We start from the raw sequence: 17,134 nt of genomic DNA, 5'->3' as shown, positions 1-17,134 counted from the left end.
ATGTGGTCAAGACAGATCCTATGGATTTCTTCGCCAGACTTTGTGGTACTGTGGATCATAATTCTCATTAAAACTCCCATTAAAAATTCCAGTTGTTCACTGTGAAAAGTTCTAGCCTCAGAAATCCCTCAAAGCAGCTCTGGCTCAGACTGCAGCATGCCTGTTTGTGTTCTGGAAGTTCAGTCTCTTCTCAAGACTGCATTCCCAGCATTCCTGAGCCTACTTGCAACTGTCACAGAACTGGTTCAATGTCCGCGTGTTTTAGCTTCATTGAACTGTTGCTGCCCCTGAATTCCCTGGGAGTGACAGAATCTTTCTCAGCTGCAACAAGCATCTACTGCTGGAGGATTCCTCCACTCCTGTTCTTGTCTGAACTGAACTGTCAATGGATCCAAGGTCTTCTTTCAGTCTTAACTTTGCGGAGCTAACAGCCGCATCTCAGGAACATAGACCTACCCTCTCAGACTCCCTTTAACCCTTAAACTCTTTGTCCCTTAAACTACTATTCCTTGACCTTTGAACAGTATTAAATGAACAATTAGAACACCCTAAAAGGGTTCCACCTTTATTACGAGACTGAATCTTGTTTCTAATCGTGGACAGTTGTGCATGTTAAAAGTTACCATCTCCACTGAATTAAAGCTAGACAGCTACCACCTTCAAATACAGAAAACAAAAGTCATCACAGAAATTAAAAAGCTCTTAATGATAACCTTCTGAAATTGGAGAAAAGTCTGCATATACCTTTCCAGAACTAAGCTTGGGGGCATAAAGAAATAAGGGGAAAAGCCAAGGAAGTAAGTCTGAATGTTGGTAATAAAAGTTTCGAGCAGTGGGATCAATGTCAGACCCTGAATTCTAGCTTATGACATTGAGATACTGATCGGAGGCAAAAAACATAGAGTCATAGAGATGTACAGCATGGAAACAGACCCTTCAGTCTAACCCGTCCATGCCGACCAGATATCCCAACCCAATCTAGTCCCACCTGCCAGCACCCGGCCCATATCCCTCCAAACCCTTCTTATTCATATCCCCATCCAAATGCCTCTTAAATGTTGCAATTATACCAGCCTCTACCACTTCCTCTGGCAGCTCATTCCATACACGTACCACCCTCTGTGTGAAAAAGTTGCCCCTTAGGTCTCTTTTATATCTTTCCCCTCTCACCCTAAACCTATGCCCTCCAGTTCTGGACTCCCCGACACCAAGGAAAAGACTTTGTCTGTTTAACATATCCATACTCCTCATAATTTTGTAAACCTCTATAAGGTCACCCCTCAGCCTCTGACGCTCCAGGGAAAACAACCCCAAAACAGCTCCAGCCTGTTTAGCCTCTCCTTATAGCTCAAATCACATCTACCGCTCTGCCCTCATCAATCCTCTTTGTTACTTCTTCAAAAAACTCAATCAAATTTGTGAGACATGATTTCCCACGTACAAAGCCATGTTGACTATCCCTAATCAGTCCTTGCCTTCCCAAATACATGTACATCCTGTCCCTCAGAATTCCCTCCAACAACTTGCCCACCACTGACGTCAGGCTCACTGGTCGATAGTTCCCTGGATTGTCCTTAGCACCCTTCTTAAACAGTGGCACCATGTTAGCCAACCTCCAGTCTTCCAGCACCTCACCTATGACTATCGATGATACAAAATTATACCTCTCTTCACAGACCAGTGAATAGGTCAGAGAAATGTGTGAAATATCAGAAAGCTCTCCTGCTAAGTGAAATAACTCCAAATTTAACTACAATGTTTGAGTGAGATCTTGCTTCTTTCTCAGCTCAGGAGTTAATATCATCCCCAATACATCACTAGTTATTAGCTCGCAGTTTAGAGCAGAATCATCATTCCTTATCTCCTACATGTGGCTGAATGCTACCCTGAATGATTTCAGGGAGAATGCCCAGTGAATGGCAATGGCTTCATTTAGGAATAGCAATAATCCAGATCAAGATTAGAGTGGTGCTGGAAAAGTAAGATTAGAGTGGTGCTGGAAAAGCACAGCAGGTCAGGCAGCATCCAAGGAGCAGGAAAATCGATGTTTCGGGCAGAAGCTCTTCATCATGACGGCTCCTGCCCAAAACATCGATTTTCCTGCCCCTTGAATGCTGCCTGACCTGCTATGCTTTTCCAGCACCACTCTAATCTTGATACTAATCTCCAGCATCTGCAGTCCTCACTTTCGCTTAGTAATCCATACCAACCTGCAGTTCAGTGAGTTGATACTGCAGCTGACAAATGAGCTGTTTAAACTAGCTCTTCATATAAATTCTTCTGTACAACATTTCGTTTTTGCTGAATTAAACTTCTGGAAGTATTTCTAATTCATTTCAAATGAGAGTTTTGATGGTGAAAACTTTGGTAATTTAAATAAAACATTACTTATATGATGCACACATCACTGGCAACACTATTACGTTTGGCCAAGTTTCTCTTCAACCAAGTGCTTGCTGGGCCATTTCAGAGAGCAGATAAAAGTCAAGCACGTCACTCTTGAGTCTGAAATTGTATGTAGGCCAGACCAGATAAAGGTGGGACATTATTGAATGAGGTGTTTCTGAAATGAGGCACGGGGACGAATCTTCCCAGGCACGAATGACCTGGGCATTGACAAGAAAGTTAGGAAAAGTGAATGAGATGGCAAGTGAGTGGCTTCTCAACTTTGAGACCAAAATATATAATTTTCAGCCAAGTGTTGAACTGTAAGATGAGATTCTCACTTGTGAGTAGCGAGAAGCCCATTTGTATGCATTAAAATCTCTTATTAGTTAATGACATGTGTGAACACACACACACACCAGCTGGTTTCAAAACAGTTTCTACCCTACTGTTGTTAGAATACTGAATGGACTCACAAACTCTTATCATTCATCTGTACCTGTGTTTAACTATTATGCTACATAACTCTGTGATCTGTCTGTATTGCTCACAAGACAAAGCTTTGCACTGTGCCTTGGAACACGTGATAATAAATTCAATTCAATTCAATTCAATTAATCTCACCACAGTTGTAAACTGTTTCCCATTCGCCCATCACTGAATAGAAACTGGGCAACAATAATTTCCAACATGAAAGTCAGAACAAGTACATAGCAACTCAAGCTCAATATTTGCTCGTCTGGATCTTTATCTTTATTTCCCTGAGCCTGTTTCTCCCATCACTGCAATGTTCAGCTCTGAATTGCCCAGATCATGTAACTTCTTCTGTATCAATCTACCCATGTCATATGCATTATTCCATGTCATGATCTCTGTTGGACTGGAGCAAGTAGCGTTTGAAGTTTGAGTGACCTGACCTCTGAAAGAAAATATTTTACAGCAGATGAAAGACACACTTATGAAGACAGGACATGCCTCAAGATTTCTACAAATACTACAAAGCTAAGGAACTACTTGTGAAAGGGAAACATTAGCATTATGTAGCCAAATATGATACCTAATTTGTTCACCATTAGTTCAAACAATAAACAATGAAGCTTGCTGGAAAATAACATCCTTTCCCTTAATTAACAGGCCTCTTTGATCTGAATCCTGAAGTTCTACAGCGAAGGGCAATGATTTTCTGTCCCTCCAAACAATAGAGATTGCCTCCCGAGTCCAAATCTGAATTCTCCACTTCCTGTATGTGTACCACCATATAGTTTCCTCCAAACTGACCATCCTAACTGAGTGGGTGCCAACTGGCTGCTGCTTGAATGGTGTCCTTGCAGTGGAGAGGTTGGTGAGGAAGGATTAGGGTGAAGGTCAACAAGAGGACACTGGTCTTTGAGGCTATTCCAGGGGTCTATGAATATACTACTCTATGGTATATTGCTTTAGAAATGACTTGCGACTGCACCCGTTCTTGTAAGGAGTGATCTATACTGAAGAACCCCGTATGACTGAGTTTGTATGGAGGTTCATTGTATAATGATGAACTGCATGTGGACTGGGCTGTAACAGTGTAATTGTAATAGAGTGAGGGGTTAGTTAGTTTAGGAGAAATTGAGAACTACAGATGCTGGAGATCAGAGTCAAAAAGTGTGGCACTGGAAAAGCACAGCTGGTCAGGCAGCATCTGAGAAGCAGGAGAGTCGATGTTTCAGGCATAAGTCCTTCATCAGGAATGAGACTTCTGGGCCAAGGGCTGAGAGATAAATGGGAGGGCAGGTGAGGCTGGGGGGAAGGTAACTGAGAATGTGATAAACAGATGAAGGTGTGGTTGAAGTGATAGCTCAGAGAGGAGATTGGAGCAAAGAAGGAAGATGGACAGGTAGGACTGTTCAAGAGGGCGCTGCCAAGTTGGAAGGTTGAGACTGGTGTAAGTTTGGGGGCGGGGAAATGAGAAAACTGGTGAAATCCATATTGAACCCGTGTGGTTGGAGGGTCCCAAGGTAGAAGATGAGGTGTTCTTCATCCAGGCGGCGGGTGATTAGGGTTTGGCGATTGAAGAGGCCCAGCACCTGCATGCCCTTGGCGGAGGGGGAGTTAAAGTGTTTAGCCACAAGGTGGTGGGGTTGGTTAGTGTGTGTGTCCCAGAGGTGTTCTCTGAAACGGTCCACAATTTTGGCATCTTGTCTCCCCAACGTAAAGGATACCACATCGGGAACAGCGGACACAGTAGATGACACAGTTGGTTAGTATGTGTATTCACCTCTTTGAGGTATGATGATGCTGCTCCTTTAACAAGGTTATTCTGTCCTTGGTTCTTTTTTGAGAGCAGGTGTAAAGACATGGTGCCAAAATGACTCAATTGGCTACTTTAGTAATGGCTAACAGATGCTGTCTAATTCAACAATCAGAAAACACCTTCAGGTTTTTTTATAAATTCTTGTACAATGAAAGAGGAGTGGCTAATTCTCCCAGTTCAGGGTTTTTTCCAGTTTTGGGTTAGCTTTTAGCTGGGAACCCAAAGGAACAGTCCCATGCTGATCCCCTCTCCCTCTGACATCTCTCTCCTGTAAGAACCTGTGTTTGAATCGACCTTTTTGTAAAGGGGTGCATTTATGGGAGATTGTAGGATATTGGAACAGCTCTTTATTAAGTTGGGTTTTTGTGTCGGTTGGATTTCAAATAGTTATGTTATTCTAAATTCAGTTTTCTTTTGTTTGTATGTAAATAAATCCTGCCTTCTTTCAAACTGAGTGATTTGACTAGCTGCGTCACTCCTGGAACATCCACTTCACGTCTGCCTAAAACAATTAGAAAAGGTAGGGTCTGCGCTACCTTCTTAAAATGTTTTGAGGGGGTATGGGCTGGTCCATAACAGTGGACACTTGTGTGCAACTATGAAAGTGGTACAGATGTGTACTGCTCTGTGTTTTCATTGTTCTGGTATAACCTGATCCTGGCCCAATTCCTTTGTTCTTTCATTGTTAGCTTTGATTAGATTAGATTACTTACAGTGTGGAAACACACCCTTCAGCCAAACAAGTCCAAACCGACCAACCGAAGCGTAACCCACCCAGACCCGTTCTCCTACATTTACCCCTTCACCTAACACTATGGGCAATTTAGCATGGCCAATTCACCTAACCTGCACATTTTTGGACTGTGGGAGGAAACCGGAGCACCTGGAGGAAACCCACGCAGACACGGGGAGAACGTGCAAACTCCACACAGTCAGTCGCCTGAGGCGGGAATTGAACCCGGATCTCTGGCGCTGTGAGGCAACGGTGCTAACCACTGCACCACCATGCCGCCCACTAAGTGCTTCTCACACAGAACTGCAAAGAATTCATCCATTTTTGGACAATGTTTGCCATAGTTTGAGTACAGGATGAAGTTGGTGGATTGCTCCAATAGCACTGAGCACTTGCAGCGGTGCAAGTTCAGAGAATATTTTCCAGATTGTTTCCCAGAATGAAGGGGTTGTCTTGTGAGGAAATGTTGAACAGGCTGGACCTATCATCATAGGATGATACCCATGTGGGTCAAAACAAAGAACCAAACCAAAAATCACCAACACTGAATCAATTCTACAGCACCAGTGGGTTTGTTTACACTGTAAATCCATGTTTGTCCATTTTAGTAATGATGTTCTTGCTGTTAATGAAACAAGAACATTACAGAAAAGGGGCTGGACACGGGAATGCTATCATTGAGGAACACAGGCGTTTCAAACCACAGAAATGTTGAGCTGAATGTTCATATCCTATACTGGATGATTCAATGATTATAGGGACTGGAACATTTTCTTTTCCTGAATGAAGGGACTCAGCAAGTGTGTGTGAAAATGCGTGCTCTCCTTTAAAATTCACAGTCCTCAATCCCTCTTGTTATTACAACTAGACACCCCCTGTCACTAAACACTGATTCATAGATCCTCTTCCCAGAAGAGGATGAGGAATATTTTGAGTATTATTCACTAAATTGGAATCTTTCAGAGTAGAATTCCTGTAACATTCAGAATTAGAGCTCTTTACTATAGCAGCTATATCATTGACTTACCCATCCCACATTGATTCACCATTCAACAGTTTCTGTACATCCAAGGCATAGTTCTCTAGCTCTTTCCTTTTCTTCTCTGCAATCTCTGACTTTAGGTTTGGGAGTGCCAATATGAACACACATTTCTTTTTGTTTGGGAGACCATTTTCTAGAGCTTTGCTGAACAAATTAATAGGAGAAAGTGAGGACTGCAGATGCTGGAGATCAGAGCTGGAAATGTGTTGCTGGAAAAGCGCAGCAGGTCAGGCAGCATCCAGGGAACAGGAGAATCGACGTTTCGGGCATAAGCCCTTCTTCGGGCATAAGCCCTTCAGCCCTTTCCTGAAGAAGGGCTTATGCCCGAAACGTCGATTCTCCTGTTCCCTGGATGCTGCCTGACCTGCTGCGCTTTTCCAGCAACACATTTCCAGCTCTGAACAAATTAAAATCATACTAATTCAAACCAAAGCTTGATATCAGGTACACTCGGGGTGATGGGATCCCTGCATCTTGCAAGTGGCTGACACAGTCATGCCTCATCTTCTCCAGTTCTTCCTATTCATTAAAATTCCTCTCTCCTTTGCTCAACGAATCAAGATCATCATCAATCTTCGATCGAATGAAGTAGAAATTCTTCTTCAGCTGTTTAATCTCTTTGGCAAGTTTTGTATCATTTTCAGAGAATCGACAGGCTGAGATAATAATGAAGAAATCAAATCTTTTAAATTTCATTTCCCTCACGTATTTGTTTCGCAGGAATTCATCTGTTACAATTCCTGGCAGATCCCAGAAAATAACATGAAGTAGTCTTGGATGTGTGTATCCGATTGGCTCCATTGTGGTTTCGATCGTCCCAGTTTTGGCTGCTCCCTCATCATCTATCTTAAGCCCTCTCATCGCATTGAGGAAGGTGGATTTCCCTGCGCCTGATTTTCCTGTGTTGCTCAGATCATTTATCTTCTTCTGCAGCAGTGGAACTGACTCCTGCCCACCCATTTCATAATGAGACTTCAGTTTTGTTGAACTCATCTTGACTGAAGAATAAAGAGTCTGAAGACTGACTCAACCGATTTCTGAAAGTGAACATTTTACATGATATTTGACTAAAAGAAAATACATTTAACAGAAAACATTGTCACACTTCCTTGAAATCTCCGCACACACTTAACACCTAGTGAATTATTTTTGGAGGTTTAGGGCTGTTGGTATGCTATTGCTAGTGACGATTAATTTATGCACAGAAAGTCTCATACAAAGCAATGAGAGGAATAATGAGTTAACATGTCTCTGACATTTCCTAATCAAACTGTTCAGTTATTACATACCTCTAGAGCAGGTGGGACTTAAACCCATGTCTCCTAGCTCCCAGGTAGGGACGCTACCACTGGACCATAAGAGCTCTTGTACTTTGTCTTCAGTTTTCACAGCTAAGGAAGAGCACCTGTTCTTCTTCAAGACTGTTACAGTTAGCTCACACTTACCAAGGCTAAGTTGCTTCTCATCACTCACCGTGTGTACGTCATCATGTTGTCTCATCTCAGACTAACTAAGCTCTACAAAGTGTGTATTCCTCCACAGTAATGGGCTTGATAATTTGCCAGGTGGGTACAGCTCAAACTGAGGCTGCTTCCATTGTGCTGTCGAGGTGAAGAAGAGGGGAGGTAAACAGAGGTACTGAAGCTGGAGAATTGCCAGTACATGCTCATTACAAGTGATGCCACTCAATAAGGGGCATGTGTTACAATGACAGGCTGTGCTGGAACAGGTGACACAATATGAGGAGTTTCTTGACTAACCTGGAGCTGGCTCCTCCCATCCTCTTTCTGTGTCTCTCACTGCTTTCCCCGTCTGACTGTCCAGTGATTCCAGAGAGCCCTCCTCAGAAAGGGGGAGGGGCTAGAAGGCCGTAACTCCTCCCACGATGTCACTTCTTTGTTTTTGGTTGTGTTCGGTTTTCTCCTGTTAGAGGGAGAGTAGAGAGAGAGAGTGGCAGCACTTTATTCACCATCAGATAAAGTACAAGACTGCAGATGACACCAAAATTAGAGGTGTAGTGGACAACAAAGAGGGTTACCTCAGATTACAACGGGATCTTGATCAAATGGGCCAGTGGACTGAGGACAGGCAGATGGAATTTAATTTAGATAAATGTGAGGTGCTGCATTTGGGAAAGCAAATCTTAGCAGGATTTATACACTTAATGGTAAGGTCCTAGGGAGTGTTGCTGAACAAAGAGATCTTGGAGTGCAGGTTCATTGTTCCTTGAAAGTGGAGTCACAGGTAGATAGGATAGTGAAGAAGGTGTTTGGTATGTTTTCCTTTATTGGTCAGAGTATTGAGTACAGGAGTTGGGAGATCATGTTGTGGCTGTACAGGACATTGGTTAGGCCACTGTTGGAATATTGTGTGCAATTCTGGTCTCCTTCCTATCAAAAGGATTTTGTGAAATTTGAAAGGGTTCAGAAAAGATTTACAAGGATGTTGCCAGGGTTGGAGGATTTGAGCTATAGGGAGAGGTTGAACGAGCTGGGGCTGTTTTCCCTGGAGCATTGGAGGCTGAGGGGTGACCTCATGAAGGTTTATAAAATCATGAGGAGCATGGATAGGATAAATAGACAAAGTCTTTTCCCTGGGGTGGGTGAGTTCAGAACTAGACGACATAGGTTTAGGGAGAGAGGGGAAAGATTTAAAAGGGACCTAAGGGGCAATTGTTTCACACAGAGGATGGTACCTGTATGGAATGAGCTGCCAGAGGAAGTGGTGGAGGCTAGTACAATTGAAAAATTTAAAAGGTGTCTGGATGGGTATATGAATAGGAAGAGTTTGGAGGGATATGGGCCAGTGCTGGCAAATGGGACTCGATTAGATTAGGATATGTGGTCGGCAATGACGAGTTGGACTGAAGGGTCTGTTTCTGTCTGTATATCTCTATGACTCTATGATTGGTGTAAGGAATCATTCTTAATCAGAGTGAGATCAAGGCTGAGAAACTAGAAAATACACCCTTTTTCCATTTTCACCCAGTCAGAGAATGAGGGAAGGAGTGGGATGTGAAGATTCTTATGTTTCTCCCTCAATACTTCACGAAAGTAGCTCCTGACGTGGAACGCAGAGAGAGAGAGAAAGTGGAGTGGATATGGCAAGTGTGAGGTTAAATTTTAATGTGAAAATAGTGTTGTCTGCATGGTAAATAATATTTTAAAAACATAAATCAGTCAACAACCTGAACAACGTTGGAGGTACCGCATAAATTGTGAATTATCACAAGTTGCTACAGATTATCATCACTCTGCTATTAGCTTCATGAATACTGTATCTTGCACTTTACCTGCCATTGAATGTCTCAAAGTTGCTACAATTAGACATTAATTGTCAATGAATAAAACTCAGGAAATGTCTGACTTAACCAGATACTAACTCTGTATTGATCATTCATGGTACTGGATAACCTAACTACGCAGAAGAAGGAAAGGAAAACTAAATCAAGGAGAACCTTAATATAAAAAGCAATGGAGAAATAATAAAACCCAAAATGGAGAAATTGTTGGATTTAAGTATAAAAAGGACAAAGCTTGAGGGACGATGGAAAGTAAGATGCAGGTTAACAAAGACACATCCCTTAAAATGATGTAATATTACGTGCCATGCAAACGTCTAGCTAGAGAGGTCTGGCAAAAGAGCTCAAGTCTATTCTCATGCCTGGAGGTCTGTAATAGTCTCTGTCAATAAAGAGTTCTTGTGAAAAAACTCAAAGATTCAAGCAGCTTGGCTTTTGGGTGGTTAGACGAATCGCAGAGAACCTCACAACTCCAGCATGCAACAAAACATGGTGACAGTGAAACTGTTAACAAATTATAAAACAGTAATAACAGAAGTGATCCACAGGACTTACAAAAACAAACAAGAAGACTGACCAGAGTGTTAGCATGGACAAACTGGGCTGAAGGGTCTGTTTCTGACCTGTACCTATGCCTCTATGATAGTATGGGACCAGAAATTGAATATGGAGACATAGGTTCAGAATCTGGTCAGCAGTGAGCAAAGGCCTTCAGCAGGTAAGAAGCAGGAACCAATGAGCCATGGTTCCAGGGCTTGAGGCATGGAATCCTCCCTACCATTCTCGTAAATATTCCCAGTTCTGGAGGATTGAGGAAACTTGCAAGCTAGTTGTGATTTAACATGACAGAAAGCTATTCAGATTGCTCAATAAATGGAGTTAAATAAGCAAAATTAGGTATTTGCATGCGATGAAGGCCTATATGAGAAACAGTGTCAGACTATTCAGTTAGTTGTTAGTGTGCTGAAATGTAAACTCACTAGAACAGGGTAAAATAAGGATGGAATATCACTTTGTAAAGTCTCTAGTGCAACACAAATGAGCCACACAATGGGCAGAAAGTGCAGGAAGTGATGGCACATTGCCACAATGGTGAGAACAATTAGGTACAGTAATCTGCCCAGGTAAATGGAGGTTTGCTAGTTACATGAACCTGCCCAGCGCAGAGAGTGAGCCCTGAGGCAACACCAGCGAGGTAGACCCATTGGTGAAAGATGGCACCTGAGGATTGGCAACTTTGTCGTTGGTGTGCCCGGCGTGGATGGTGGCGAAGATGAATCAGTTCAATGATGAAAGGTGGTGTCTGAGTATTGATCACTTTGATGTTAGTTGGGTCTGATGAGGCGGTGGTGGCTCTGTGCCTCCTCAGAATTTGTATGTAGATGGACTTCTCTTTAAACTATGTTTTTTTTCTTTTTCCTCTTATTCCTAAACTATCAGAATGGTGCCAAACAATGGTGACAAATAAAAGCTTTTCACTGTATTTTATTGTATTTTACTGTAAAACACACATGACAATAAATCATTCATTCATATTGTATTCAGGTTTGGTTGCAGTCCTCAAAGAAAATGTTTCCACCTGAATCTACTTGGATTTAATACAGTTAAATGGATCGACCCAATGGTATCAGTGGACAGGAGCCTAATAAAGCTAATGACGTGCTTATGTAATGGGATACCAACAGGAGATTAAGACAATTACCCCAAGTCAAAGAATAGAGACACCAACCACAATCAGAACTCCCTTCAGACATTGTTGTTCAAGTAGGTTATCTTTCAGAATTCTACTCACTCTGGAAATCTTTCAGTGACCAATGTCAAACAGATTGGAAGGTGAGGTAGAATTCCAGATTCATGAATCCATGAAAAAGGAACTGGTCAAACAGAGAGGATCAGAGTCTTACATGATGCAGGCCAAATACTCAACAAAATCAAAGAAAAAACATTTTCAGACATATTGCGCAAGTCAGCAGGATCATGGGTGAGCCACTAAAAACTAAAGTTATCAGAAAACTACCATTATATAGGAAGTCAAAAATCAAATGACACCATGTTATAGTCCAACAGGTTTATTTAAAACACAAGCTATCGGAGCCTTAATCCTTCTTCAAGGTTACAGTGCTTGCTGTAGAGTTGGTGTACGAGATGATTGAGGAGTTTGGGGAAAGTGTAATCTGTGTTTTTTGTCGACTTGAGTAGGTTTGTGATCTGTAGTCCTTTTGGGATCTTTTTTGCTTTCTTGCATTTCTGTAGAAACTTGATGTCTGTGTTGATATGCACAATCTTTTTGAGATCCTCTCCACTTTGAGCTGGCAGTTGATGGTCGCCATGATGTGGAGGTGGGGCCAGTGTTGGACTCAGGTGGACAAAGTCAAAAATCACATGACACCATGTTATAGTCCAACGGGTTTATTTGAAAACACAAGCTTTCAGAGTCTCGCTCTTTCTTCAGGTGTCAATGAGGAGGATATATTGGACACAGAATTTATAAGTAAAATATCAAAAGTTCATACAACTGATGCAAATGTAACGAACAAACCAAGATGGCGGTTAAGTCTTTAATCAGTTAGAATGGAGGCACATCTTTCAACTAATATGTAGATCACAGAATTTCTTTTAAGCCACTGCCCCAAGATAATTTAAGGTTTTATCAGTGTAAAAGAGGAGACATCTCATATCAGACAATGCATTTTAGGTGTAAGGTCTTGTTCAGAGTCTGTCTGTGTCCTCACATGGAGTCAGACTGGCTTTACTTGCAAAGTACAATTTTATAAAATGCCATATTGATTGACTGTCTACAGATTGTGTGCTTTTTGAACAAAACAGAATATATCTGCAAATACAAATTCACCCCACAGATTTGTGTGTGTGTGTTTGTGTGAGGGAGGGGGGAGGCGAGAAAGAGAGTGTGTGCGTGTGCACGTACGTCTGCGAGTGTGAGAAAGGGGTGTGTGTGTAAGTGTGTGTGTGTGTAGTGCCGTGGGCTCACCTGTAGTGTGACATTAACCCAAGGTCCCAGTTGAGGTCATCCTTATGGGCACCAAACTTGGCTATCAGTCTCTGCTCGGCCACTTTGCGTTGTTGCCTGTCCCGAAGTCTGCCTTGGAGGATGGTGACCTGAAGGTCCGAGGTCAAATGTTCCGGACCACTGAAATGTTTTCTGACTGGGGCATCCGTTCATGATGGGGACACCTTCCACTATGTATGTGGCAGGTACTCATGTGACTCAGCCAATGTTGTCTATCTCATGTGCTGCATGCAAGGATGCTAGCAGGCATGGTACATTGTTGAAACCAAGCAGAGGCTACTGCAATGAATGAATGGATACTGTAGAACAAATCAACGGACAGGAGTGTTCCCTCCCAGTTGGAGAATACTTCAGTGGTCCGGGACAATCGACCTTAGACCTTCGGGTGACTGTCCTCTAAGGTGGACTTCGGGATAGGCAACAACAAAAAGTGGCCAAGCAAAGGCTGATAGCCAACTCTAGTACCCATGAGGATGGCCTCAACCAGGACCATGGGTTCATGTCACAGTACAGGTGACCCCATTGCACTATACACACGCACAGACGCACACACACAGACAGATGCATTCACACAGACAGACACACAGACATTCCTACACACACGCTCATACACACACACTCCTACAGATCCATACATTCACACAGACCCTCTCTCATATGCTCACACAAACACTTCCACACGCACGCTCTCACAGACTTATACCCCTTTGCACTCACACACATAACACACTCTCTCACAGACACCCATAACCTCCCCCAACGCTTCTCCACACCCCCCCCCCCCCAACACACAAGTAATGTAACTTTTAAAAAACTTTTGCGATCTACATATGAAAGAACTGAAACCAACATGGTCATTCTAACAGATGAGAAACTTAACAAACAATCCAGGTCTTTTTGAATATATAATTTCATTTACATCACTCTGTAAACATTTGCTATAAATTCTGTGTATAACAATTTTACACTCCGCAACCACCTGATGAAGGAGCAGCGCTCCGAATGCTAGTGCTTCCAATTAAACCTGTTGGACTATAACCTGGTGTTGTTTGATTTTTAAATGTATGAAGAGAGGGAGAGTGTGTGTCAGACTAAGGACCTGTGTGAGTGTGAGATTGTGTTTGTGTGAGAGTGTGTGTGTATGTGTGTATGTATTTGTGAGAGCGTATAATTGATGGGGTCACTTGTAGTGTGACATGAACCCAAGATTCCGGTTGACGCTGTTCCCATGGGTATGGATCTTGGCTATCAGTCTCTGCTCAGCGACTCTGCGTTAGCGCATATTTCAAAGTCTGCTTTGGAGGACAGTCACCTGAAGATCCGGGTTGAATATCTTTGACTGCTGAAGTGTTCTGTTACCACTGTTCTGTTAACATCCCTGCCTGGTGATTGTAGCGTAGTGCCCATTTATTTAGGAATGCTGCAGAACTTTAACAATTCCTTGGAATGGTGAAGCAAGTTGGAAAATTCCTATTGCTTTGGAAGAAGTAAATGAACATTGAGACAGCTACTGAGACAAGATCAACAAAGGTGCTGGAAGCTTAAGTTCAAGAAAATTGAATAATTTATGATATCTTCATAAATCTTACCACATCAGGATCCACACTTCCCTGCAACGAAGGTAGCTGATGCAGTGAATACCTGTGGGATTGTGTGATTTGTGGTATTTCTATTTCAAATAAAGAAAGAGAGCAAGCATAGACTAGTCTATGATACTTCTGGGTCAGTAGCACAGACAGAAAAGCACTACATCATTATTTAAAGTTAACTTCTGATCATTTTAAAACGTTTTAAGTTACCTTCACAGAGGTGAAATTAAAATCCATTTTTCTTTGCTTTCAAGTTTCCAAATATTAACAATATACTGCAAACCAACAGTACACTAATCCCATTCCAAAATATGAAAAAGAATCTTTCCAATATATTTTACTTCCCATCAAAATTTCCTCTTGAAGCAAATTGTATTGTAATTTGACAGAAATAAAATGCTTACATTAAAGACAGACTGATTTTCATTATAACCAATTCTACACAAGTCTATTTTGCTCACAGCATTAGCTTTCTTACTAAAAAAAAGCTTTATTTCATGTTTGTTCTTGACAAACCATCTACTATAATGTTGTATTTTCCTGTAACTTGAATGATTTTACAGTTGTTTTGTTGGAGCATTAAAGACATAAATTTATTATCACAGAATCTTCAAAAGAACACACTCTGACGAACTGTTGGATATATAAACAGCTGTTATTTCACCATTGCTTAACATTTATATTCCTGGAAAAATTAGGTTTGCCCAGGTCAAAATAAGAGACAAAAAACAACATGTGGGTACAAGGAAGTATACGGACACAAAGTACTCAGCGGGGACTCTATGACTGCTATAAGGCAGAATAGAAGTCACATTTAAATTGCATCTGATAAAGCACAGGATAATCCAAGGTGATGACTAAGCCACTGAAAGCATTTTGTTAATGTCCTGTAACAGCACACCCAATAATAATGTAAGACAGGCCACATCCACATTGAGCAGTTCACTTCAATTTATACACAACATTATGAAACTGTGTAATCACAGCCTGACAACTGTATAAGAACTTAATCCAGCCATGTTATATATCCCATGAAATATTATCCCAAAGTGTAATTATAATGTGTCTTAATTAGATCTGTTACTTTTGATCTGTATCCTTGTACATGTTTCTCAGGGAGTAATCTGATTATTTAAAGGTAATAGGAAAGGTATTACAATATTGGCATGGGTTTTCTGATGACCAATCATACTTCCAGTGGAAGTTGTGCATGAGAACCTTGTGCAACCCCCATCATGCTGATTCCAAAGGAATTGCCTGGAAAATGAAACTTTCTGCAGCACAATTTCATTAAACCTGGAATCCTTGAAACTTTCCATTTAAATCAGACATTTTGGAGGGTTCCAGTGAATTTAAATAAAATACTCAGCAAAAATTACACTAATTAGTACATGGTCTAACTCCTGAATAGCTATTCAACAGGTCCCATACTTACTGCTAGACCAATTACAACACCCCAGAGCCTTGGTCACTACCCCCACCTCTGCGACCAAAACCAACCCAGCCTGACCTAACACCCCGCTGAACTGGACCTGACTGAAACCCCCCACACTGAGACAGAACTCCTCTGGACTTGCACATTCCAAGGTATCTGACTTCTCCTAATCAACCCAACCTACCCTAAAGCACTGCAACACTTCCCTTGCTACCTTGCACCCTGGCGCTTTACTGGTTTTGCACTCTTCCCATTTGGCACCTTACCCAGTTGGCACTTTACCTACTTGGAAACCTACTTTCTACTCATCCAACATCCCAGCGGTGTCAGCATAAGCCATACACAGCCAGCACCCTACTTCGCTAACACTATTAACCTCGTACACTGCCTTCTACTTATCTGGCACCCTAGCTGGCACCCTAACCTCTCCACAGCTGGCACTCATCCCAAGTGGCACCATACTTACCTGGCACCCTATCCACCTGGCACCTTACTTACCTAGTACCTTACCACTCTACTTATTCAGCACCATAACATCACATAAGTGCTTAACCATTGACAGCAGCAGCCAAATGGTTGTCAGGGCTCTTAGATTTTAGGATATAGCAGGTGACCTGGTTTAGAAAGGAGTCACGGTTTGCCTTCATTGACAGTTCTGCACAGCGAGAGAACTGCCAGAGTAGAAGTACACGTCTGCATTTCCAACAGAGACTGGTTTGGAATCTCCTGTCTAAAATGTGGAGCTCTCTTCTTTTGTTAAAAGAAAGATACAGTGTGGAATCTATGCAAGATATTCACTGCTGGGAAACTCCGGCCTTTTGCAGTGTCTATAATCAGGCAAACCTGTAACTTTAAGAAAGTGAAGTGATGATATCCATGTGACAGCACAGCATGTGATATTCTTGACTAATGATACCTGTTCCGGCTTGTACAAATGCTACAGTACTCTAAAATCCATTGGGACATTCAGCTAATTTATCAGTGTTCTGAGATGTTCAGTGATATGATATAAGACATGCGAGTGGAAGTAAGGTCACTTGGTCCAACGAGTCCACTCTGCCATTTAATCATGGCTGATCGGCATTTCAAATTCACAAGGTAGAGTTCAGACCTTCTTGATGTTTGTGATAAAGATGAAGTATGTGTAGTTGTTTTGTGAGTAAAACTTTTGATATTTATTCTCAGACAGAACCTTTTCTCAATTTTTATGTCACTAACATTATACCCAGAGGAAACAACAGATGGGTGGGAAGGTGAATGAGGAGTCATTCATTTAGTTACAGGGGGAGGTGCTCGGAGAGAGGGTCACGTTGCAAATGAGTGGCGATGGT

The 17,134-nt window shown here is 42.0% G+C and overlaps 1 protein-coding gene across 1 annotated transcript; it reads right to left on the bottom strand.

Annotated features, from left to right (window-relative positions):
- Positions 1 to 6,867: 6,867 nt before the first annotated feature.
- LOC122557536 (T-cell-specific guanine nucleotide triphosphate-binding protein 2-like) lies at positions 6,868 to 7,443 on the bottom strand. Its single transcript, XM_043705282.1, is given in 1 exon segment — positions 6,868 to 7,443. A coding segment is annotated over 1 exon segment (576 nt).
- Between the last annotated feature and the right edge of the window lie 9,691 nt (positions 7,444 to 17,134).

This window comes from Chiloscyllium plagiosum, chromosome 15 (genome assembly GCF_004010195.1).
Source record: "Chiloscyllium plagiosum isolate BGI_BamShark_2017 chromosome 15, ASM401019v2, whole genome shotgun sequence".
NCBI classification, from domain to species: domain Eukaryota; kingdom Metazoa; phylum Chordata; class Chondrichthyes; order Orectolobiformes; family Hemiscylliidae; genus Chiloscyllium; species Chiloscyllium plagiosum.
The sequence above is the reverse complement of the archived record's forward strand: the minus strand, read 5'-3'. Positions and strand labels throughout refer to the sequence as shown.